Source organism: Bombina bombina, chromosome 12 (genome assembly GCF_027579735.1).
Source record: "Bombina bombina isolate aBomBom1 chromosome 12, aBomBom1.pri, whole genome shotgun sequence".
Taxonomy (NCBI): Eukaryota; Metazoa; Chordata; class Amphibia; order Anura; family Bombinatoridae; genus Bombina; species Bombina bombina.
In genome coordinates this window covers 124,817,982-124,842,730 of record NC_069510.1, presented here as the reverse complement: position 1 = coordinate 124,842,730, position 24,749 = coordinate 124,817,982, and the positions used below count along the sequence as shown (strand labels likewise).

General features: G+C 38.8%; 1 protein-coding gene across 1 annotated transcript in view; it reads left to right on the top strand.

Annotated features, from left to right (window-relative positions):
- The window catches only part of NUP188 (nucleoporin 188), a gene marked incomplete in the record, with an annotated part of 235,410 nt that overhangs the window by 112,637 nt on the left and 98,024 nt on the right, over nt 1-24,749 (top strand). The window contains 3 exon segments of the mRNA XM_053696185.1: nt 17,835-17,946; nt 18,028-18,148; nt 18,232-18,298. Coding sequence (XP_053552160.1) covers nt 17,835-17,946; nt 18,028-18,148; nt 18,232-18,298 — 300 coding nt within the window.

The following is a 24,749-nucleotide window of genomic DNA, read 5'->3' as shown; positions in this document are numbered from 1 at the left end:
TACTGCTGTTACCTTATGATGTAAGTACAGCCTTAAATGCAGTAGTGGCGACTGGTATCAGGCTGATAAATGTATGCGCAGTCGAGTTATTTTCTAGGGACTAGAATTTGACTGAGAAAATACTGTTAAAACTGAAATAATACTTAAGCCTGATCTGCAGTGGTAGCGACTGGTAGCAGGCTTAGTGATAACTTTGCATGACATTGGAAAATGTTGTTTTTTAATTAAACGTTTACTGGCATGTTATTCGTTTTTTGTGAGGTACTTTGGTGATAAATCGCTTTGGGCATGATTTTTTTCCACATAGCTGACATATATTTTCTGCATAGAAACCGTTATATCAGGGCTCCCACTGTTGTAATAGGAGTGGGAGGGACCTTGTTTTAGCGCCTTGTTGCGCAGTTAAAATTCTAGCACAGTCTTCCTGCTTCTTCCTCCTTGATCCAGGACGTCTCTAGAGAGCTCAGGGGTCTGCAAAATTCATTTTTGAGGGAGGTAATCAGTCACAGCAGATCTGTGACAGTGTGTTTGACTGTGTTTAAAAGCGTTAAATCTTAATTGATATCCGTTTTATCCGTTTTTGGGTATCGAGGGGTTAATCATCCTTTTGCTAATGGGTGCAATCCTCTGCTAATAATACACTTCTTATTAAGAATTGTTTAACTATATCTGTATTTTTTAAAGCGCTGCTGCGTTTTTTATATTGCTTGTAAACTTATTGAAAGTGATTTCCAAGCTTGCTAGTTTCATTGCTAAGTCTGTTTAAACATGTCTGATTCAGAGGAAACTGTTTGTTCATCATGTTCAAAAGCCAATGTGGAGCCCAATAGAACGATGTGTACCAATTGTATTGATATTGCTTTGAATAAAAGTCAATCTGTACCGATAGAGAAACTATCACCAGACAACGAGGGGGAAGTTATGCCGCCTAACTCTCCTCACGTGTCAGTACCTGCGTCTCCCACTCGGGAGATGCGTAAGATTGAGACGCCAAGTACATCTAGGCCCTTACAAATCACTTTACATGATATGGCTAATGTTATGAAAGAAGTATTATATAATATGCCCGAATTAAGAGGCAAGCGCGATAGCTCTGGGTTAAGGACAGAGCGCGCTGATGACACGAGAGCCATGTCTGATACTGCGTCACAATTTGCAGAACATGAGGACGGTGAGCTTCATTCTGTCGGTGACGGTTCTGATCCGGGGAGACCGGATTCAGAAATTTCAAATTTTAAATTTAAGCTTGAGAACCTCCGTGTGTTACTAGGGGAGGTGTTAGCGGCTCTGAATGATTGCGACACGGTGGCAATTCCAGAGAAAATGTGTAGGTTGGATAGATACTATGCGGTACCGGTGTGTACTGACGTTTTTCCTATACCAAAAAGGCTTACAGAAATTATTAGTAAGGAGTGGGATAGACCCGGTGTGCCCTTTTCCCCTCCGATATTTAGAAAAATGTTTCCTATAGACGCCACCCACACGAGACTTATGGCAGGCGGTCCCTAAGGTGGAGGGAGCAGTTTCTACTTTAGCCAAACGTACCACTATCCCGGTGGAGGATAGCTGTGCTTTCTCAGATCCAATGGATAAAAAAATTAGAGGGTTATCTTAAGAAAATGTTTGTTCAACAGGGTTTTATATTGCAGCCTCTTGCATGCATTGCGCCTGTAACGGCTGCAGCAGCATTCTGGTTTGAGTCTCTGGAAGAGGCGATTCGCACAGCGCCATTGGATGAGGCTTTGAGCAAAGTTAGAACCCTTAAACCAGCTAATGCGTTTGTTTCAGATGCCGTAGTGCATTTAACCAAACTTACGGCTAAAAATTCCGGATTCGCCATACAGGCGCGCAGGGCGCTCTGGCTTAAATCCTGGTCAGCGGATGTAACTTCCAAATCTAAACTACTTAACATTCCTTTCAAAGGGCAGACCTTATTCGGGCCCGGCTTGAAGGAAATTATTGCTGACATTACGGGAGGTAAGGGCCACGCCCTTCCTCAGGACAGGGCCAAACCAAAGGCCAAACAGTCTAATTTTCGTGCCTTTCGTAACTTCAAAGCAGGAGCAGCATCAACTTCCTCTGCTCCAAAACAGGAAGGAACTACTGCTCGTTACAGACAGGGTTGGAAAGGCAACCAGTCATGGAACAAGGGCAAGCAGGCCAGAAAGCCTACTCCCGCCCCTAAGACAGCATGAAGACAGGGCCCCCTATCCGGAGACGGATTTTGTGGGGGGCAGACTTTCTCTCTTCGCCCAGGCTTGGGCAAGAGATGTGCAGGATCCCTGGACGTTGAAGATTATATCTCAGGGATACCTTCTGGATTTCAAAACCTCTCCTCCACAAGGGAGGTTCCATCTGTCGAGGTTATCAACAAACCTAGTAAAGAAAGAGGCATTTCTACAATGTGTACAAGACCTCTTAGTCATGGGAGTGATCCACTCAGTTCCGCGAACGGAACAGGGACAAGGATTTTACTCAAATCTATTTGTGGTTCCCAAAAAAGAGGGAACCTTCAGACCAATCTTGGACTTAAAGATCTTAAACAAATTCCTAAGGGTCCCATCGTTCAAGATGGAAACCATTCGAACCATCCTACCCATGATCCAAGAGGGTCAATATATGACCACAGTGGACTTAAAGGATGCTTACCTTCACATACCGATTCACAAAGATCATTATCGGTACCTAAGGTTTGCCTTTCTAGACAGGCATTACCAGTTTGTAGCTCTTCCCTTCGGGTTAGCTACGGCCCCGAGAATTTTTACGAAGGTTCTGGGCTCACTTCTGGCGGTACTAAGACCACGAGGCATAGTGGTGGCTCCGTACCTAGACGACATTCTGATACAAGCGTCAAGTTTTCAAAATGCAAAGTCTCATACAGAGATAGTTCTAGCATTTCTGAGGTCGCATGGGTGGAAAGTGAACGTGGAAAATAGTTCTCTGTTACCACTCACAAGGGTCCCTTTTCTAGGGACTCTATAGATTCTGTAGAGATGAAGATTTACCTGACGGAGTCCAGGTTATCAAAGATTCTCAATGCTTGCCGTGTCCTTCATTCCATTCCAAGCCCATCAGTAGCTCAGTGCATGGAGGTTATCGGCTTAATGGTCGCGGCAATGGACATAGTGCCATTTGCGCGCCTGCATCTCAGACCGCTGCAACTATGCATGCTAAGTCAATGGAACGGGGATTACTCAGATCTGTCCCCTTTGCTAAATCTGGACCAGGAGACCAGAGATTCTCTTCTCTGGTGGTTGTCACCGGTTCATCTGTCCAAAGGAATGACCTTTCGCAGACCAGATTGGACGATTGTAACAACGGATGACAGCCTTCTAGGCTGGGGAGCAGTCTGGAATTCCCTGAAGGCTCAGGGATTGTGGACTCAGGAGGAGAAACTCCTTCCAATAAACATTCTAGAATTAAGAGCAATATTCAATGCTCTTCTAGCTTGGCCTCAGTTAGCAAAACTGAGGTTCATCAGATTTCAGTCGGACAACATCACGACTGTGGCTTACATCAATCATCAAGGGGGAACCAGGAGTTCCCTAGCGATGTTGGAAGTCTCGAAGATAATTCGCTGGGCAGAGTCTCACTCTTGCCACCTGTCAGCGATTTACATCCCAGGCGTGGAGAACTGGGAGGCGGATTTCCTAAGTCGCCAGACTTTTCATCCGGGAGAGTGGGAACTTCACCCGGAGGTATTTGCTCAACTGATTCGTCGTTGGGGCAAACCGGATCTGGATCTCATGGCATCTCGCCAGAACGCGAAGCTTCCTTGTTACGGATCCAGGTCCAGGGACCCGGGAGCGGTGCTGGTAGATGCATTAGCAGCCCCTTGGGTTTTCAACATAGCTTATGTGTTTCCACCATTTCCGTTGCTACCTCGACTGATTGCCAGGATCAAACAGGAGAGGGCATCGGTAATTCTGATAGCGCCTGCGTGGCCACGCAGGACCTGGTATGCAGACCTAGTGGACATGTCGTCCTGTCCACCATGGTCTCTACCTCTGAGGCAGGACCTTCTAATTCAGGGTCCTTTCAACCATCCAAACCTAATTTCTCTGAGGCTGACTGCCTGGAAATTGAACGCTTGATTCTATCAAAGCGTGGGTTTTCGGATTCGGTTATTGATACATTAATACAGGCTCGGAAGCCTGTGACCAGAAAAATTTACCATAAGATATGGCGTAAATATTTATGTTGGTGCGAATCCAAGAGTTACTCATGGAGTAAGGTTAGGATTCCTAGGATATTGGCTTTTCTACAAGAGGGTTTAGAAAAGGGTTTATCCGCTAGTTCGCTAAAGGGACAGATTTCCGCTCTGTCTATTCTTTTACACAAACGTCTGGCAGAGAATCCAGACGTCCAGGCTTTTTGTCAGGCTTTGGCTAGAATTAAGCCTGTGTTTAAAGCTGTTGCTCCTCCGTGGAGCTTAAACTTGGTTCTTAAAGTTCTTCAGGGTGTTCCGTTTGAACCCCTTCATTCCATTGATATTAAGCTTTTATCTTGGAAAGTTTTGTTTTTGATGGCTACTTCCTCGGCTCGAAGAGTCTCTGAGTTATCTGCCTTACATTGTGATTCTCCTTATCTGATCTTTCATTCAGACAAGGTAGTCCTGCGTACTAAACCTGGGTTTTTACCTAAGGTTGTTTCTAACAGGAATATCAATCAAGAGATTGTTGTTCCATCATTATGTCCTAATCCTTCTTCAAAGAAGGAACGTCTTTTGCATAATCTAGACGTGGTCCGTGCTCTGAAGTTCTACTTACAGGCAACTAAAGATTTTCGTCAAACTTCTTCTCTGTTTGTCGTTTACTCTGGACAGAGGAGAGGTCAAAAGGCTTCGGCTACCTCTCTCTCTTTTTGGCTTCGTAGCATAATACGTTTAGCCTATGAGACTGCTGGACAGCAGCCTCCTGAAAGAATTACAGCTCATTCCACTAGCGCTGTGGCTTCCACCTGGGCCTTTAAGAATGAGGCCTCTGTTGAACAGATTTGCAAGGCTGAAACTTGGTCTTCACTTCATACTTTTTCCAAATTTTACAAATTTGACACTTTTGCTTCTTCGGAGGCTGGTTTTGGGAGAAAGGTTCTACAGGCAGTGGTTCCTTCTGTTTAATGTTCCTGCCTTGTCCCTCCCATCATCCGTGTACTTAGCTTTGGTATTGGTATCCCATAAGTAATGGATGACCCGTGGACTGAACACACTTAACAAGAGAAAACATAATTTATGCTTACCTGATAAATTTATTTCTCTTGTAGTGTGTTCAGTCCACGGCCCGCCCTGTCTTTTTGAGGCAGGTTCTAAATTTTAAAATTATAACTCCAGTCACCACTGCACCCTATAGTTTCTCCTTTCTCGTCTTGTTTCGGTCGAATGACTGGATATGACATGTGAGGGGAGGAGCTATATAGCAGCTCTGCTTGGGTGATCCTCTTGCAACTTCCTGTTGGGAAGGAGAATATATCCCATAAGTAATGGATGACCCGTGGACTGAACACACTACAAGAGAAATAAATTTATCAGGTAAGCATAAATTATGTTATTTATGTAATACAGTGACTGACTGGTGATATAGGTTATATACGTACATAAAGCGTTTCTTTACTGGTCTGTAAGTAAACTGATACTATATAAATTATATATTTATGTAATACAGTGACTGACTGGGGGTATAGGTTATTTACGTACATAAAGTGTTTCTTTACTGGTCCTTTAGGTAAACTGATACTATATAAATTATATAGTTATGTAATACAGTGACTGAATGGTGATATAGGTTATATACGTACATAAAGCGTTTCTTTACTGGTCTGTATGTAAACTGATACTATATAAATTATATATTTATGTAATACAGTGACTGACTGGTGATATAGGTTATATACGTACATAAAGCGTTTCTTTACTGGTCTGTAAGTAAACTGATACTATATAAATTATATATGTAATACAGTGACTGACTGGTGATATAGGTTATATACGTACATAAAGCGTTTCTGTACTGGTCTGTAAGTAAACTGATACTATATAAATTATATAGTTATGTAATACAGTGACTGACTGGTGATATAGGTTATATATGTACTTAAAGTGTTTCTTTACTGGTCTGTAAGTAAACTGATACTATATAAATTATTTATGTAATACAGTGACTGACTGGTGATATAGGTTATTTACGTATATAAAGCGTTTCTTTACTAGTCCTTTAGGTAAACTGATACTACATAAATTATATATGTAATACAGTGACTGACTGGTGATATAGGTTATTTACGTACATAAAGTGTTTCTTTACTGGTCTGTAAGTAAACTGATACTATATAAATTATATATGTAATACAGTGACTGACTAGTGATATAGGTTATTTACGTACATAAAGTGTTTCTTTACTAGTCCTTTAGGTAAACTGATGCTATATAAATTATATAGTTATGTAATACAGTGACTGACTGGTGATATAGGTTATATACGTACATAAAGCGTTTCTTTAGTGGTCTGTAAGTAAACTGATACTATATAAATTATATATTTATGTAATACAGTGACTGACTAGTGATATAGGTTATTTACGTACATAAAGTGTTTCTTTACTAGTCCTTTAGGTAAACTGATGCTATATAAATTATATAGTTATGTAATACAGTGACTGACTGGTGATATAGGTTATATACGTACATAAAGCGTTTCTTTACTAGTCCTTTAGGTAAACTGATGCTATATAAATTATATAGTTATGTAATACAGTGACTGACTGGTGATATAGGTTATATACGTACATAAAGCGTTTCTTTACTGGTCTGTAAGTAAACTGATCCTATATAAATTATATAGTTATGTAATACAGTGACTGACTGGCGATAAAGGTTATTTACGTACATAAAGCGTTTCTTTACTAGTCCTTTAGGTAAACTGATACTATATAAATTATATAGTTATGTAATACAGTGACTGACTGGTGATATAGGTTATATACGTACATAAAGCGTTTCTTTACTGGTCCTTTAGGTAAACTGATACTATATAAATTATATAGTTATTATGTAATATAGTGACTGACTGGTGATATAGGTTATATACGTACATAAAGTGTTCTTTACTGGTCTGTAAGTAAGCTGATACTATATAAATTATATAGTTATGTAATACAGTGACTGACTGGTGATATAGGTTATATACGTACATAAAGCGTTTCTTTACTAGTCCTTTAGGTAAACTGATACTATATAAATTATATAGTTATGTAATACAGTGACTGACTGGTGATATAGGTTATATACGTACATAAAGCGTTTCTTTACTGGTCCTTTAGGTAAACTGATACTATATAAATTATATAGTTATTATGTAATATAGTGACTGACTGGTGATATAGGTTATATACGTACATAAAGCGTTTCTTTACTGGTCCTTTAGGTAAACTGATACTATATAAATTATATAGTTATGTAATACAGTGACTGACTGGTGATATAGGTTATATACGTACATAAAGCGTTTCTTTACTGGTCCTTTAGGTAAACTGATACTATATAAATTATATAGTTATTATGTAATATAGTGACTGACTGGTGATATAGGTTATATACGTACATAAAGTGTTCTTTACTGGTCTGTAAGTAAGCTGATACTATATAAATTATATAGTTATGTAATACAGTGACTGACTGGTGATATAGGTTATATACGTACATAAAGCGTTTCTTTACTAGTCCTTTAGGTAAACTGATACTATATAAATTATATAGTTATGTAATACAGTGACTGACTGGTGATATAGGTTATATACGTACATAAAGCGTTTCTTTACTGGTCCTTTAGGTAAACTGATACTATATAAATTATATAGTTATTATGTAATATAGTGACTGACTGGTGATATAGGTTATATACGTACATAAAGCGTTTCTTTACTGGTCCTTTAGGTAAACTGATACTATATAAATTATATAGTTATTATGTAATATAGTGACTGACTGGTGATATAGGTTATATACGTACATAAAGTGTTCTTTACTGGTCTGTAAGTAAGCTGATACTATATAAATTATATAGTTATGTAATACAGTGACTGACTGGTGATATAGGTTATATACGTACATAAAGCGTTTCTTTACTGGTCTGTAAGTAAACTGATACTATATAAATTATTTATGTAATACAGTGACTGACTGGTGATATAGGTTATATACGTACATAAAGCGTTTCTTTACTAGTCCTTTAGGTAAACTGATACTATATAAATTATATATGTAATACAGTGACTGACTGGTGATATAGGTTATATACGTACATAAAGCGTTTCTTTACTGGTCTGTAAGTAAACTGATACTATATAAATTATATAGTTATGTAATACAGTGACTGACTGGGGGTATAGGTTATATACGTACATAAAGTGTTTCTTTAGTGGTCTGTAAGTAAACTGATACTATATAAATTATATATTTATTAGGCCTGTCAAAAATAATCGTTTTGACGATGCATCGCGATGCGGCATGAAACGATTCTGCATCGATGCGCTGAGACGCGATAATCGATTAACGTTACCCACGTGACCAGCCTCCAGGAAACGTAAAAGAAAGTGCGCGAAAGTGCGCGGTACATCGTTTTGACGTCACTGACGTCACGTCACCCAATAAAGCAACATGGGCGCTCATGGGCGGTCTCTTGAAGTGCCGAAGTTACGCAGTAGGAGCAAAGCAGCAAAGCAGGAGTTTGTTGCCTGAGATTGATGATGGTACACGGCGGTATACTACAGCTACACGGCGGGCTCATTTTTATTTTGTGGGAGACAGAGGAGGAGACCTATGGTGAGAATTAGACTAACTAACTGTTTGTTTAGTTAATAGTTACCAAAACGTTGTACATTTTGCCAATGCCATGCCATAATTGCCATTGCCATGCCTGCCTATTGCCTCAACTGCCTACTACTTGCCAATAGGTAAGAGCAAATCAATAAGGGGTACACAATCACATTTATTACACAATAAGGGGTAACAATTAAATACTTGCCTTATTTACTTAACGTAGTATGCTGAGCTGACTGAGGCTCAGGCTGCTGCATAATTAATTGCTGCATTATTGAATAATATTGCATATATAAAAAATGTATTATAAATAAATATAGTATACTATTATTGTCTAATAATGTCTCTATTAGTCTAATCTGTATCTATTATCTACATGTTTTTCACATGGATGGATGGCCTGGTCTGAAGTTCTAATATTTTAATAATATATTAATTCAAGAAAGTGCATGCAATTTTAAACAACTTTCCCTATTATATAATTTGCTTATCCTTTGTTGAAATGCATAGCCTCCTCCTTGTGCACAAAGTATTATATACTTATAGTAAGTAATGTGTGTGCTGTGCAATGCATTGCTAATATGTCATCAACAAACGATATCTGAGAAGTATGAAGCAAATTAAATAATAGAAGAGTTAGTTATGATGTTTATTTAAAATTGTATTCTCTATCTGAATCATGAAAGTAAATGTTTGGGTTTTTGCACCTTTAAGTGTGTAATATATTACAGTAACTGTGTCAGTGAGTGAGTGATGTCCCCTGCAATTATCACAATGCAATTTGTTTTAAAATTTATGTTCGCAAAATGTATGGCATTGGCAAAGTAGTTGAAGTTACTAGTACTTGTTGATTTTACATTTGCGGCTTGACATTTTGACAACTGGAACTTAGTGTATTTTCTTTTTTTTTTAACACTGACAGAGTTTGACGTTGACAACAACATCATCCGTCACATATGTACATGTCATGCTAAAATGACAGAGGGAGACAAAAAAGATAGAGAGATAAAAAATGCACCTAGCATTTTAAAAGCAAGCATCTGGGCACATTTTGGATTTTATGAACATACTGGAAAGCACGAATTGGACAAGACACACGCGGTTTGTAAAGCCTGTCACACAAAAATTAAATACCTAGGGAATACTACTAACTTGAGAAATCACGTTAGACGTTTTCACTCTGAGATGCTAACCCCTGCCGCTGTCGCCAGTGCCACTGCCAAGGAAATAACAAGACTAGCTGAAGCTCATCAGCCAAGAATTGATGCAATGCTGTCAACTTTGCCACCCAACTCTGAAAAAGGGAAGAGAATAACCAAAGCTGTGGCAACTTTCATAGCGAAGGACCTACGGCCTTACTCTGTTGTGGAAAACCTTGGGTTTCGCAACCTGTTGAAGACACTAGAGCCACGTTATAAGATCCCGTCACGCAATCACTTAACAGAAAACGTTATACCTGCACTCTACCAAGAAACAAAAGCTCAGGTAATTGCATCAATGAGCCAAGCCAGTCGAGTCGCACTAACGTGTGATTCATGGACTTCAGTCACGACGGAGTCTTATGTAACAGTAACTGCACATTACATTAGCAAGGACTGGAAGATCTTGTCGCATGTGCTGCAAACGAGAGCAGTTTATGAGTCTCACACGGGTTCTCATCTGGCGGAGCTACTGTCTCGTGTCGTGGAAGAATGGCAGCTGTCCGATAAATCTGTAGTGCTTGTGACCGACAATGCTTCGAACATGATTGTTGCTGCTCAAGTTGGAAAATTCCCTCATGTAAAATGCTTCGCCCATACACTGAATCTCGCATCCCAGCGGGCGCTGAAAGTGGCCACGCTCTCCAGGCTTTTAGGCAGAGTGCGACGAATATCAACATTTTTTCACCGCAGCACTACAGCAAACCACTGTCTGAAAGAAAAACAGAAATGTCTTGGCCTGAAGAATCATAAGCTAATAACTGATGTGACAACAAGGTGGAACAGCTCATATGACATGGTCGAGAGGTTCCTAGAACAGCAACCTGCAATCTGTGCCACATTGTTGTCTCCAGAAGTCAGAAAAAGTGAGTCAGATCTCTGCACTCTCAACGAAACAGATGTGTCAAATGCAGAGGATGCTGTGAGTGCATTAAAGCCAATGAAAGATGCAACCACACTGATGTCAGAAGAGCGCAATCCAACTGTTTCTCTCATTGCCCCTCTAAATGCACAACTGCTCCAGAACATGACAGACACCATGGGAGACACACCCATGATCCATGAGATCAAGAATGCCATCAAAACAGATCTCCTGAAGAGGTACAGCAGTGAGGCAGAGAAGAAGATACTTTATACAGCCTCTGCCCTGGATCCTCGTTTTAAGGGACTGCCTTTTATTCTCACAGAGGAGGAGAGATTGGAGATATACAGAGGAGTGACTGAGGAGGCTGCATCCTTGGAGGTAATTTTAATTGCATCATGTTTCTTGAATAGATGTGAGCTGTTGTATGCATTTATTTATGCATTACTGTCTCTCTGAGCACACACATAGCATTAGCTGGCTGGCTGCTCGAGGTAATAATGAATGCTATTTTTTCTATTCTTTTGTTCAAACACAGATTGAGTGTACTAGTACAGTTACATCTAGGAGGACAAACGTGGATGAAGTGCCACTGCCTGAGGGAAAAGAAACTCTGGAAGAAGAATCAGCCATCGAGGAGGATAACCCTTCTCCTCCCAAAAGAAAGTCCACATCGCTTCTCATGACTTTGCTGGGACAGTCTTTCACTGACACTGAAGGTACAATAGAACCCAAGACCCCCTATGCCAAGGCTGAAGAGGAAATAGAGAAATATTGTAAAGCCCCATCTCTGCCTCTCACTGAAGACCCTTTGAAATGGTGGCATGTACATGAGGTCATATTTCCCCTCCTCTCTCATTTGTCAAAGCGATACTTGTGTATCCCAGGTACAAGCGTGTCTGCAGAGCGGGTTTTCTCCACTGCAGGAGATGTGGTAACGGCTAAAAGAAGCACCCTCAAACCAGAGCATGTGGATCAACTAGTGTTCTTACAGAAAAACCTACATATTCCATAATTCTGAGTAGTGATTCAGGTTTATAATATTAATATTTAATGTTTTTTGGCACATCCAGAAGAAAGTGCTGTGTGCCCCACTGCCCAGTGCAGACTACTGTTAAGTTATTTTATATTTGTTACTGTTATATAGCTTATAGCTTTTTGAAAAATGAAGCTTAAAACCTTGAGTAAATCTTTGTTGGATCACAAAATATACTAGTACACTACACGACACGACCGACCACGTCACTCTGTCACAGTCACACACACACACACACAATACAAAAGAAACAACACACAACTGCACACACCTCATGTGTGCGTGTCAGTCAGTGTCACCCTTCACCATGATTCACTCTTTTTATTATGTGTGTTTTTTTTGGTATTGTTTGACTGTGTGTGACTGTGACTGTGTGTGTGTTGTGTAACAATATATTTGTGATCCCATAAAGATATTGATAATCAAAGTTAGTAAATCTAGTAGTTCAATGCTACTTCTTGTTTAATGTCTATTACTACTTCTAGTGTTACTGTGATGTTTGCCAATCAGGAAGTGCTCTGTTTTGTAGATGTTGTGCTATTGTTACAGCACACCCCTGTATTGTTTGCAATGCAGTGAGTGCATAGTGCACACTGCATAAGGGATTATTAATATTATTCATTCACACTAAAAAATTGTCTATTTTAAATAGACCCTTTAAGAAAGATATCATATGTTTTTGTTTATGATCCCAATTCCCAATCCCAAATGCCATCCCACCCACTCCCAGGCAGATCTGTAGGGGTTAACCGAATATAACCAACCAGTTAACAATAACAATGTGTGTACTGCAGTGTCTAACTGTCTCTTTATGAGTGTGTGAGTGTGTCTGTGAGTGAGTGCCAGTTTGAAAAGTTTGTATGTATCTCATTCTCTATGAGTGTGTGTGAGATGAGTGTATTAACTGCCTTTGAATTTTTTTGTTTGTATGTGATTGTGTGTCTGTCCCAGTGTCACTGTCTAAGTGTCTATGAGTGTGAGTGTGACTGTGGCTGACTGTGGTGCCATTGAATGTTTTTGTTTGTGTGTGTGTCCCACTGTGTCTCTAGTGTCTGAGTGTCTAGTGAGTGTGACTGTCTAACTGTCTATGAGTGCACTATGCAGAGAGTGAGACTGAAGCCAAACCCCACTATAGGGGAAGGAAAAGCCTTGAGTAAACCTTGAGTAAATCTTTATTGGATCACAAATATACTGTACACTACAGACAGTACAGCACACACACAGTGCCACACACAACAGCACAATACAAAAATAAAGCACACACACCTCAGGTGAGTGGCGTGCCACCCTTTCTTCACCATGATTTACTCCTTGATGTCTGTGTCCTTTTTTATGTATTGTTTGTTTGTGTGTGACTGCTGTGTACTGTTCAGTGACAGACTCAGTCACTATTCAGTTGTGTGTAGTACTGCTTTAACAGTAACTAATAACTAACTAATTATATTTGTGATCCCATAAAGATAATATAATCATCAAGAAGAAACTGTAGTTATAGTAGTTCAGTTCAATGCTACTTGTTTTAAATGTCTCTCTCTCAGTCTCTAGTACTATTGTAAGTCTGTAACTGTGTAAACTAATTGTATATGTCACAATCACATGTGTGTTGTGTGCACACTCTGTGCTGTGTGTTGTGTTCCAGATTCTTCACGTGATGTTTGTTTGCCACAAATTGACAGTCATGAAGGCACAGTGGACTGCACCTGTAATTTTGTACCTATAAGGGATTTATGTTTTGTTTTCTGAGGACAATTTTCACACAAATAAGGTATTATGGTGGTAACTTAAGCTTAACCTATCTATTTGGGTTTTAATTTAATGTCTATTATATTATTATTACTAAGTAAGTAAAGAAATTAAATTAAAACCAACATAGATAGGTTAGACATTTATTTGTTGTTCATGTTTCTTTACAAGTGTATAGTGTACTACTTACTAATATATAATATATACATTTAAATATTTTCTTTTACTGAAGAAGTACACTGTGAGCACTGCACTTTTTACACTACGTACTCTGTAACTACAGTTTGATGCCATAATATTGTTTCCAAACCAATACAACAATTGCCATTTAGTATTTACTGTTCTATAAACTGTTGTTGTCTGCTGTGTTCAGACTTTGCCACAGGAAGAGTGTCCTTTTTTGAGCTAATAAAATAAAAAAAGAGTTTATTTCAATACTTTGACTTCTTGAATTTTTTTTTCTGAAAAATTTAAAAATTGGGCAGAAATAGTGCAGTAATCGTGATGCATCGCGATGCATCGTAGAATCGAATCGTATCGAATCGTTACGATGATAATCGTAATCGAATCGAATCGTGAGACAGGTGAAGATGCGCAGCTCTAATATTTATGTAATACAGTGACTGACTGGTGATATAGGTTATATACGTACATAAAATGTTTCTGTACTAGTCCTTTAGGTAAACTGATACTAATAAATTATATAGTTATGTAATACAGTGACTGACTGGTGATATAGGTTATATACGTACATAAAGCGTTTCTTTACTGGTCCTTTAGGTAAACTGATACTATATAAATTATATATTTATGTAATACAGTGACTGACTGGTGATATAGGTTATATACGTACATAAAACGTTTCTTTACTGGTCTGTAAGTAAACTGATACTATATAAATTATATAGTTATGTAATACAGTGACTGACTGGTGATATAGGTTATATACGTACATAAAGTGTTTCTTTACTGGTCTGTAAGTAAACTGATACTATATAAATTATTTATGTAATACAGTGACTGACTGGTGATGTAGGTTATATATGTACATAAAGCGTTTCTTTACTGGTCTGTAAGTAAGCTGATACTATATAAATTATATAGTTATGTAATACAGTGACTGACTGGGGGTATAGGTTATTTACGTACATAAAGTGTTTCTTTACTAGTCCTTTAGGTAAACTGATACTATATACATTATATATGTAATACAGTGACTGACTGGTGATATAGGTTATTTACGTATATAAAGTGTTTCTTTACTAGTCCTTTAGGTAAACTGATACTATATAAATTATATATATGTAATACAGTGACTGACTGGTGATATAGGTTATATACGTACATAAAGCGTTTCTTTACTGGTCTGTAAGTAAACTGATACTATATAAATTATATAGTTATGTAATACAGTGACTGACTGGTGATATAGGTTATATACATACATAAAGCATTTCTTTACTAGTCCTTTAGGTAAACTGATGCTATATAAATTATATAGTTATGTAATACAGTGACTGACTGGTGATATAGGTTATATACGTACATAAAGCGTTTCTTTACTAGTCCTTTAGGTAAACTGATGCTATATAAATTATATAGTTATGTAATACAGTGACTGACTGGTGATATAGGTTATATACGTACATAAAGCGTTTCTTTACTGGTCTGTAAGTAAACTGATCCTATATAAATTATATAGTTATGTAATACAGTGACTGACTGGTGATAAAGGTTATTTACGTACATAAAGCGTTTCTTTACTAGTCCTTTAGGTAAACTGATCCTATATAAATTATATAGTTGGTTATGTAATACAGTGACTGACTGGTGATATAGGTTATATACGTACATAAAGCGTTTCTTTACTAGTCCTTTAGGTAAACTGATGCTATATAAATTATATAGTTATGTAATACAGTGACTGACTGGTGATATAGGTTATATACGTACATAAAGCGTTTCTTTACTAGTCCTTTAGGTAAACTGATGCTATATAAATTATATAGTTATGTAATACAGTGACTGACTGGTGATATAGGTTATATACGTACATAAAGCGTTTCTTTAGTGGTCTGTAAGTAAACTGATACTATATAAATTATATATTTATGTAATACAGTGACTGACTGGTGATATAGGTTATATACGTACATAAAGTGTTTCTTTACTGGTCTGTAAGTAAACTGATACTATATAAATTATATAGTTATGTAATACAGTGACTGACTGGTGATATAGGTTATATACGTACATAAAGTGTTTCTTACTGGTCTGTAAGTAAGCTGATACTATATAAATTATATATTTATGTAATACAGTGACTGACTGGTGATATAGGTTATATACGTACATAAAGCGTTTCTTTACTGGTCTGTAAGTAAACTGATACTATATAAATTATATAGTTATGTAATACAGTGACTGACTGGGGGTATAGGTTATATACGTACATAAAGTGTTTCTTTAGTGGTCTGTAAGTAAACTGATACTATATAAATTATATATTTATGTAATACAGTGACTGACTGGTGATATAGGTTATATGCGTACATAAAACGTTTCTGTACTAGTCCTTTAGGTAAACTGATACTAATAAATTATATAGTTATGTAATACAGTGACTGACTGGTGATATAGGTTATATACGTACATAAAGTGTTCTTTACTGGTCTGTGAGTGAACTGATACTATATAAATTATATAGTTATGTAATACAGTGACTGACTGGTGATATAAGTTATATACGTACATAAAGCGTTTCTTTACTAGTCCTTTAGGTAAACTGATCCTATATAAATTATATAGTTATGTAATACAGTGACTGACTGGTGATATAGGTTATATACGTACATAAAGCGTTTCTTTACTAGTCCTTTAGGTAAACTGATGCTATATAAATTATATAGTTATGTAATACAGTGACTGACTGGTGATATAGGTTATATACGTACATAAAGCGTTTCTTTACTGGTCTGTAAGTAAACTGATACTATATAAATTATATAGTTATGTAATACAGTGACTGACTGGTGATATAGGTTATATACGTACATAAAGCGTTTCTTTACTGGTCTGTAAGTAAACTGATACTATATAAATTATATAGTTATGTAATACAGTGACTGACTTGTGATATAGGTTATATACGTACATAAAGCGTTTCTTTACTGGTCTGTAAGTAAACTGAATAGAAGTACATTTGGAAGTTTTTGGTTTTTTTAATTGTTGCTCTATCTGAATCATGAGTTTAATTTAATTTTTTTTTTGTCTGATTTTTAAAATCACAAATAATTTGTAAAAAGAAGCTTCACCAGACAGGCCACCAAGACCTCCGTTATTCTTGTGTACACTATTTGCTTTATTGGTGCTCTGGGCAGCTCCCTGCAATAAGTAAAAAAATGTATAGTTCAGCAGAGGAAGAATTTCTAAAAAATCCAATTCACTGAGTTAGTAAAACTAATTTCTCAGTTTGCTATAGTATACAGGCCCGATCTCAGTGTCTCAAACAAAATAAGACAATATACCAATGCTGCTGGCAACGTACGCAAGCAAACCTCCCAAACATCAGTCGATTGCTTTTACACGTTTCATGTACTATTTCAACAAATGGAAACCAGCAATGTCCAAACAAATAGTGCACATGAAGACAAGATCTCACTTCCAAGCTCTCCTCTAGATCCACCAAACAATATGTCGGCATTCACTTGATGTATATTTCTTTTATTAAGGAATCATATCCAGGTTACAAGATGCAACGTTTCTGGTATTGGCATGACTAAGGGTGCACTACCCGAAACATTGCATCTTGTAACCTGGATATGATTCTTTTATAAAATAAATATACATCAAGTGAGTGCTGTGGAAATATTGTTTGGTAGTTTACGCGTTTCATGTGCTACCCCAACTTCATCAGGAAGTCACCTCCTTTGTGTATCAGGGATAGCCCTATATGAAATCAGTTTATCCCCATACATTCATCTCTACATATTCTGTTTAATCTGTATAAATTATTAAATATCTGCAGTGTAGTTTTTAATATTTTTGATACTTTAATACACAATTCTTTAAGTAGTGCTCTTGCAATATAGTAAGTATATCCGTAGGGGCCTAGCACGTACTACTAATTGCTACCATTTTCTGTAAATTGTACAATGAATTGTGACCCTGTCATTGTCACAGCACAGAGGGAATGAACGCTGGCGGATATGGCACACTTCTGGGAATTGAGCAGGCTCAGGGAGATTACAGTGTCACGATTTCCTTTCTGGACTTGGTTACCACTTTAGTGAAGGTAAGTCAAGTGGTTTAAACAAATAATGATGGATCATTTAGCGATTCCAATTTGGTACATTATTACTTTCTGTATCCCTAGGGTCAGCTGGGCAGTACCCAGAGCCGAGGGCTGGTACCCTGCATCCTGTTTGTTCTACGAGAAATGCTTCCTAATTATCACAGGTGGCGATACAACACGCACGGCGTGAGAGAGAAGCTGGGTATGTAAAACGTACTGCGCCTCGTAGCTAAAGTATCAATATACCGCTGAGAGAGGCTGATGTTCTCTCTGTTCTTTTATCAGGGTATTTAATCTTGAAGTTCATACACGCCATTCTCAACCTGAATCCCGATATAGAGCCCCATGCCAGGTGAGCAGACACTCATAGCCACTTTCTACCACGGCTCCACTCACTTTCACTGGATTCAACATATTTATTTATTTGTTTTTTTAAAGGGACATAAAATCCAAAAATCTTTTTCATGGTTCAGAGTGTAAAAAAAAAAAAAAACCCTTTCCCATTTACTTCTATTATCAAATTGACTGTTCTCTTGGTGTCCTTTGTTGAAAAGCAGGTAGGAATCTGTAGTAGTGTGCACTTGACTGGAGTAATATATGGCAGCAATTTTGTTACCTAGGTAGATCTTCAACAAACAATATAGAGAGAATGAAGTCAATTTCATAATATAAGTAAACTGGAAGCTTTCTGTCTGAATAGCAATAGATGACTCTCAATCATATTTATTAAAACATAATACATCAAAACAATGTTGCAAAATACAAAAAGAACAAGGATACTTATCCACTATCTTAAAGGGATATGAAACCCAAAAATTTTATTTTGAGACTCAGACCGAAAATACAATTTTAAGAAAGTTTCCGATTCACTAATATTATCAAATTTGCTTTGTTCTTATGACATTCTGTGTTAGAGATACCTAGATAAGTGTCTGGATCACTATATGACAGGACATTGTGCTGCCATCTAGTGCTCTTGTAAATGTATAACATTCATGCAAAACTGCTGCCGTGTAGTGTTTCAGACGTGCTCCTAAGCATACATCCCTGCTTGCAACAAAATATACCAAGCGATTACATGAGACGGTTGTTTAAAATCGCATGCTCTTTCTGAATTATGTTAAAGGACCAGTCAACACAGTAGATTTGCGTAATCAACAAATGCAAGATAACAAGACAATGCAATAGCACTTAGTCTGAACTTCAAATGAGTAGTAGATTTTTCTCCTGTTAAGTGTGGTCAGTCCACGGGTCATCATTACTTCTGGGATATTAACTCCTCCCCAACAGGAAGTGCAAGAGGATTCACCCAGCAGAGCTGCTATATAGCTCCTCCCCTCTACGTCACCTCCAGTCATTCTCTTGCACCCAACGAATAGATAGGATGTGTGAGAGGACTGTGGTGATTATACTTAGTTTCATACCTTCAATCAAAAGTTTGTTATTTTATAATAGCACCGGAGTGTGTTATTCCTTCTCTGGTAGAATTTGAAGAAGAATCTACCTGAGTTTTTTCTATGATTTTAGCCGGCGTAGTTAAGATCATATTGCTGTTTCTCGGCCATCTGAGGAGAGGTAAACTTCAGATCAGGGGACAGCGGGCAGATTAATCTGCAAAGAGGTATGTAGCAGCTTATTATTTTCTGACAATGGAATTGATGAGAAAATTCTGCCATACCGATATAATGTAAACTCAGCCTTAAATGCAGTAGCAGCAACTGGTATCAGGCTGTCATGTATGTATATTTTACACTTCAGTATTCTGGGGAATGGCACTTCACTGGAATTATACTGTATGCATAAGACTTTAGCCTAATTTGCAGGGACTAGCAACAGGCTTTTTAATAACACTTAATTTATTTAATGTTAAACGTTTTTTGCTGGCATGTAAAATCGTTTAATTTTCTGAGGTACTGGGTGAAAAAATGTTTTGGGCACTATTTTTTTCCACTTGGCAGTCGTTTTATTTAATTTATGACAGTTTACTGATCTCTCTCACTGTTGTGTATGAGGGGGAGGGGCCTTTTTTGGCGCTTTTGCTACGCATCAAAAAATTCAGTCAGAAGTTTGTCTTCCCTGCATGATCCGGTTCATCTCTACAGAACTCAGGGGTCTTCAAAACTTGTTTTGAGGGAGGTAATCACTCACAGCAGAGCTGTGAGATTGTAGTTGACTGTGATTAAAAACGTTTATTTCTGTATTTTTTTTTTTTTTTTTTTTTTTCTGCTATCAGGGTTAGTTATCCTTTGCTAATGGGAGCAATCCTTTGCTAAAATTGTGTTTTTTACAAAGATTTGATGCTATAACTTTTCAGTTTATTAATTTTCAACTGTCATAACTTTTTCTGTGCTTCTTATAGGCACAGTACGTTTTCATATTATAGTAAATTACTTGAAACGTATTTCCAAGTTGCTAGTTTATTTGCTAGTGTGTTAAACATGTCTGATTCAGAGGAAGATATCTGTGCTATATGTGCTAAAGCCAAAGTGGAGCCCAATAGAAATGTATGTACTAACTGCATTGATGCTACTTTAAATAAAAGTCAATCTGTACAAATTGAACATATTTCACCAAACAACGAGGGAATCAGCTCCATTAGATGAGATTACACACAAGCTTAAAGCCCTTAAGTTAGCTAACTCATTTATTTCGGATGCCGTAGTACATTTAACTAAACTTACGGCTAAGAATTCCGGATTCGCCATTCAGGCGCGCAGAGCACTGTGGCTAAAATCCTGGTCAGCTGACGTTACTTCTAAATCTAAATTGCTTAATATACCTTTCAAAGGGCAGACCTTATTCGGGCCCGGGTTGAAAGAAATTATCGCTGACATTACAGGAGGTAAAGGCCATGCCCTGCCTCAAGACAGAGCCAAACCTAAGGCTAGACAGTCTAATTTTCGTTCCTTTCGTAATTTCAAAGCAGGAGCAGCATCAACTTCCTCTGCACCAAAACAGGAAGGAGCTGTTGCTCGCTACAGACAAGGCTGGAGACCTAACCAGTCCTGGAACAAGGGCAAGCAGGCCAGGAAACCTGCTGCTGCCCCTAAGACAGCATGAATTGAGGGCCCCCGATCCGGGAACGGATCTAGTGGGGGGCAGACTTTCTCTTTTCGCCCAGGCTTGGGCAAGAGATGTCCAGGATCCCTGGGCGTTAGAGATCATATCTCAGGGATACCTTCTGGACTTCAAATCCTCTCCCCCAAGAGGGAGATTTCATCTGTCAAGGTTGTCAACAAACCAAATAAAGAAAGAGGCATTTCTACGCTGCGTACAAGATCTTTTATTATTGGGAGTGATCCATCCGGTTCCGCGGTCGGAACAAGGACAAGGGTTTTACTCAAATCTGTTTGTGGTTCCCAAAAAAGAGGGAACTTTCAGGCCAATCTTGGATTTAAAGATCCTAAACAAATTCCTAAGAGTTCCATCGTTCAAAATGGAAACTATTCGGACAATTTTACCCATGATCCAAAAGGGTCAGTACATGACCACAGTGGATTTAAAGGATGCTTACCTTCACATACCGATTCACAAAGATCATTACTGGTATCTAAGGTTTGCCTTTCTAGACAGGCATTACCAGTTTGTAGCTCTTCCATTCGGATTGGCTACGGCTCCAAGAATCTTCACAAAGGTTCTGGGTGCTCTTCTGGCGGTACTAAGACCGCGAGGAATTTCGGTAGCTCCGTACCTAGACGACATTCTGATTCAAGCTTTCAAACTGCCAAGTCTCATACAGAGTTAGTACTGGCATTTCTAAGGTCGCATGGATGGAAGGTGAACGAAAAGAAGAGTTCTCTCTTTCCACTCACAAGAGTTCCCTTCTTGGGGACTCTTATAGATTCTGTAGAAATGAAGATTTACCTGACAGAAGACAGGTTAACAAAGCTTCAAAATGCATGCCGCGTCCTTCATTCCATTCAACACCCGTCAGTAGCTCAATGCATGGAGGTGATCGGCTTAATGGTAGCGGCAATGGACATAGTACCCTTTGCACGCCTACATCTCAGACCGCTGCAATTGTGCATGCTAAGTCAGTGGAATGGGGATTACTCAGACTTGTCCCCTACTCTGAATCTGGATCAAGAGACCAGAAATTCTCTTCTATGGTGGCTTTCTCGGCCACATCTGTCCAGGGGGATGCCATTCAGCAGGCCGGACTGGACAATTGTAACAACAGACGCCAGCCTACTAGGTTGGGGCGCTGTCTGGAATTCTCTGAAGGCTCAGGGACAATGGAATCAGGAGGAGAGTCTCCTACCAATAAACATTCTGGAATTGAGAGCAGTTTTCAATGCCCTTCTGGCTTGGCCCCAGTTAACAACTCGGGGGTTCATCAGGTTTCAGTCGGACAACATCACGACTGTAGCTTACATCAACCATCAGGGAGGGACAAGAAGCTCCCTAGCAATGATGGAAGTATCAAAGATAATTCGCTGGGCAGAGTCTCACTCTTGCCACCTGTCAGCAATCCACATCCCGGGAGTGGAGAACTGGGAGGCGGATTTCTTAAGTCGTCAGACTTTTCATCCGGGGGAGTGGGAACTTCATCCGGAGGTCTTTGCCCAAATACTTCGACGTTGGGGCAAACCAGAGATAGATCTCATGGCGTCTCGACAGAACGCCAAGCTTCCTCGTTACGGGTCCAGATCCAGGGATCCGGGAGCGGTTCTGATAGATGCTTTGACAGCACCTTGGACCTTCGGGATGGCTTATGTGTTTCCACCCTCCCCGATGCTTCCTCGATTGATTGCCAGAATCAAACAGGAGAGAGCATCAGTGATTCTAATAGCGCCTGCATGGCCACGCAGGACTTGGTATGCAGATCTAGTGGACATGTCATCCTGTCCACCTTGGTCTCTACCTCTGAAACAGGACCTTCTGATCCAGGGTCCCTTCAAACATCAAAATCTAATTTCTCTGAAGCTGACTGCTTGGAAATTGAACGCTTGATTTTTTCAAAACGTGGTTTTTCTGAGTCAGTTATTGATACCTTAATACAGGCTAGGAAGCCTGTTACCAGAAAGATTTACCATAAGATATGGCGCAAATACTTATATTGGTGCGAATCCAAGAGTTACTCATGGAGTAAGGTTAGGATTCCAAGGATATTGTCTTTTCTACAAGAAGGTTTAGAAAAGGGTTTATCCGCTAGTTCCTTAAAGGGACAGATTTCAGCTCTGTCCATTCTTTTACACAAACGTCTGTCAGAAGTTCCGGACGTTCAAGCTTTTTGTCAGGCTTTAGCTAGGATCAAGCCTGTGTTTAAAACTGTTGCTCCACCATGGAGTTTGAACTTAGTTCTTAATGTTTTACAGGGTGTTCCATTTGAACCCCTTCATTCCATTGATATCAAGCTGTTATCTTGGAAAGTTCTGTTTTTAATGGTGATTTCCTCGGCTCGTAGAGTCTCTGAGTTATCTGCCTTACATTGTGATTCTCCTTATCTGATTTTTCATTCAGACAAGGTAGTTCTGCGTACTAAACCTGGGTTCCTACCTAAGGTGGTCACTAACAGGAATATCAATCAAGAGATTGTGGTTCCATCTTTGTGTCCTAATCCTTCTTCGAAGAAGGAACGTCTGCTACACAATCTAGATGTAGTTCGTGCCCTAAAATTTTATCTACAGGCAACTAAGGATTTTCGACAAACGTCTTCCCTGTTTGTCGTTTATTCTGGTCAGAGGAGAGGTCAAAAAGCTTCGGCTACCTCTCTCTCTTTTTGGCTTCGTAGCATAATACGGTTAGCCTATGAGACTGCTGGACAGCAGCCTCCTGAAAGAATTACAGCACATTCTACTAGAGCTGTGGCTTCCACTTGGGCCTTTAAGAATGAGGCTTCTGTTGAACAGATTTGCAAGGCTGCAACTTGGTCTTCTCTTCATACTTTTTCCAAATTTTACAAATTTGACACTTTTGCTTCTTCGGAGGCTGTTTTTGGGAGAAAGGTTCTTCAGGCAGTGGTTCCTTCCGTATAAAGAGCCTGCCTGTCCCTCCCGTCATCTGTGTACTTTAGCTTTGGTATTGGTATCCCAGAAGTAATGATGACCCGTGGACTGACCACACTTAACAGGAGAAAACAAAATTTATGCTTACCTGATAAACTCCTTTCTCCTGTAGTGTGGTCAGTCCACGGCCCGCCCTGTTTTTTATGGCAGGTAAAAAAAATTTGAATTATACTCCAGTCACCACTACACCCTTTGGCTTCTCCTTTCTCGTTGGTCCTTGGTCGAATGACTGGAGGTGACGTAGAGGGGAGGAGCTATATAGCAGCTCTGCTGGGTGAATCCTCTTGCACTTCCTGTTGGGGAGGAGTTAATATCCCAGAAGTAATGATGACCCGTGGACTGACCACACTACAGGAGAAAGGAATTTATCAGGTAAGCATAAATTTTGTTTTTTTCTGACAATTTTAAAAGTTCTTTTTCAACTCCCCCTGTACCATGTGACAGCCATCAGCCAATCACAAATGCATACACGTACCATGTGACAGCCATCAGCCATTCACAAATGCATATACACTTATTCTTGCACATGCTCAGTAGGAGCTGGTGACATAAAAATACTGTGCACATTTTGTTAATGGAAGTAAATTGGAAAGTTGTTTAAAATGGCTGCTCTATCTGAATCATGAGAGTTTAATATTGATTGAGTGTCCCTTTAAGTAGAAATGTTTGGGTTTCATATCCCTTTAAGTTTGGCCAGACTATATGACAAAAGACAACACGTTTTGAGGCTCCCCCTCTTTGTCAGGTCAGTGCACTCCATGAAAGAAAACATTTTTGGGTTTTATGTCTCTTTAG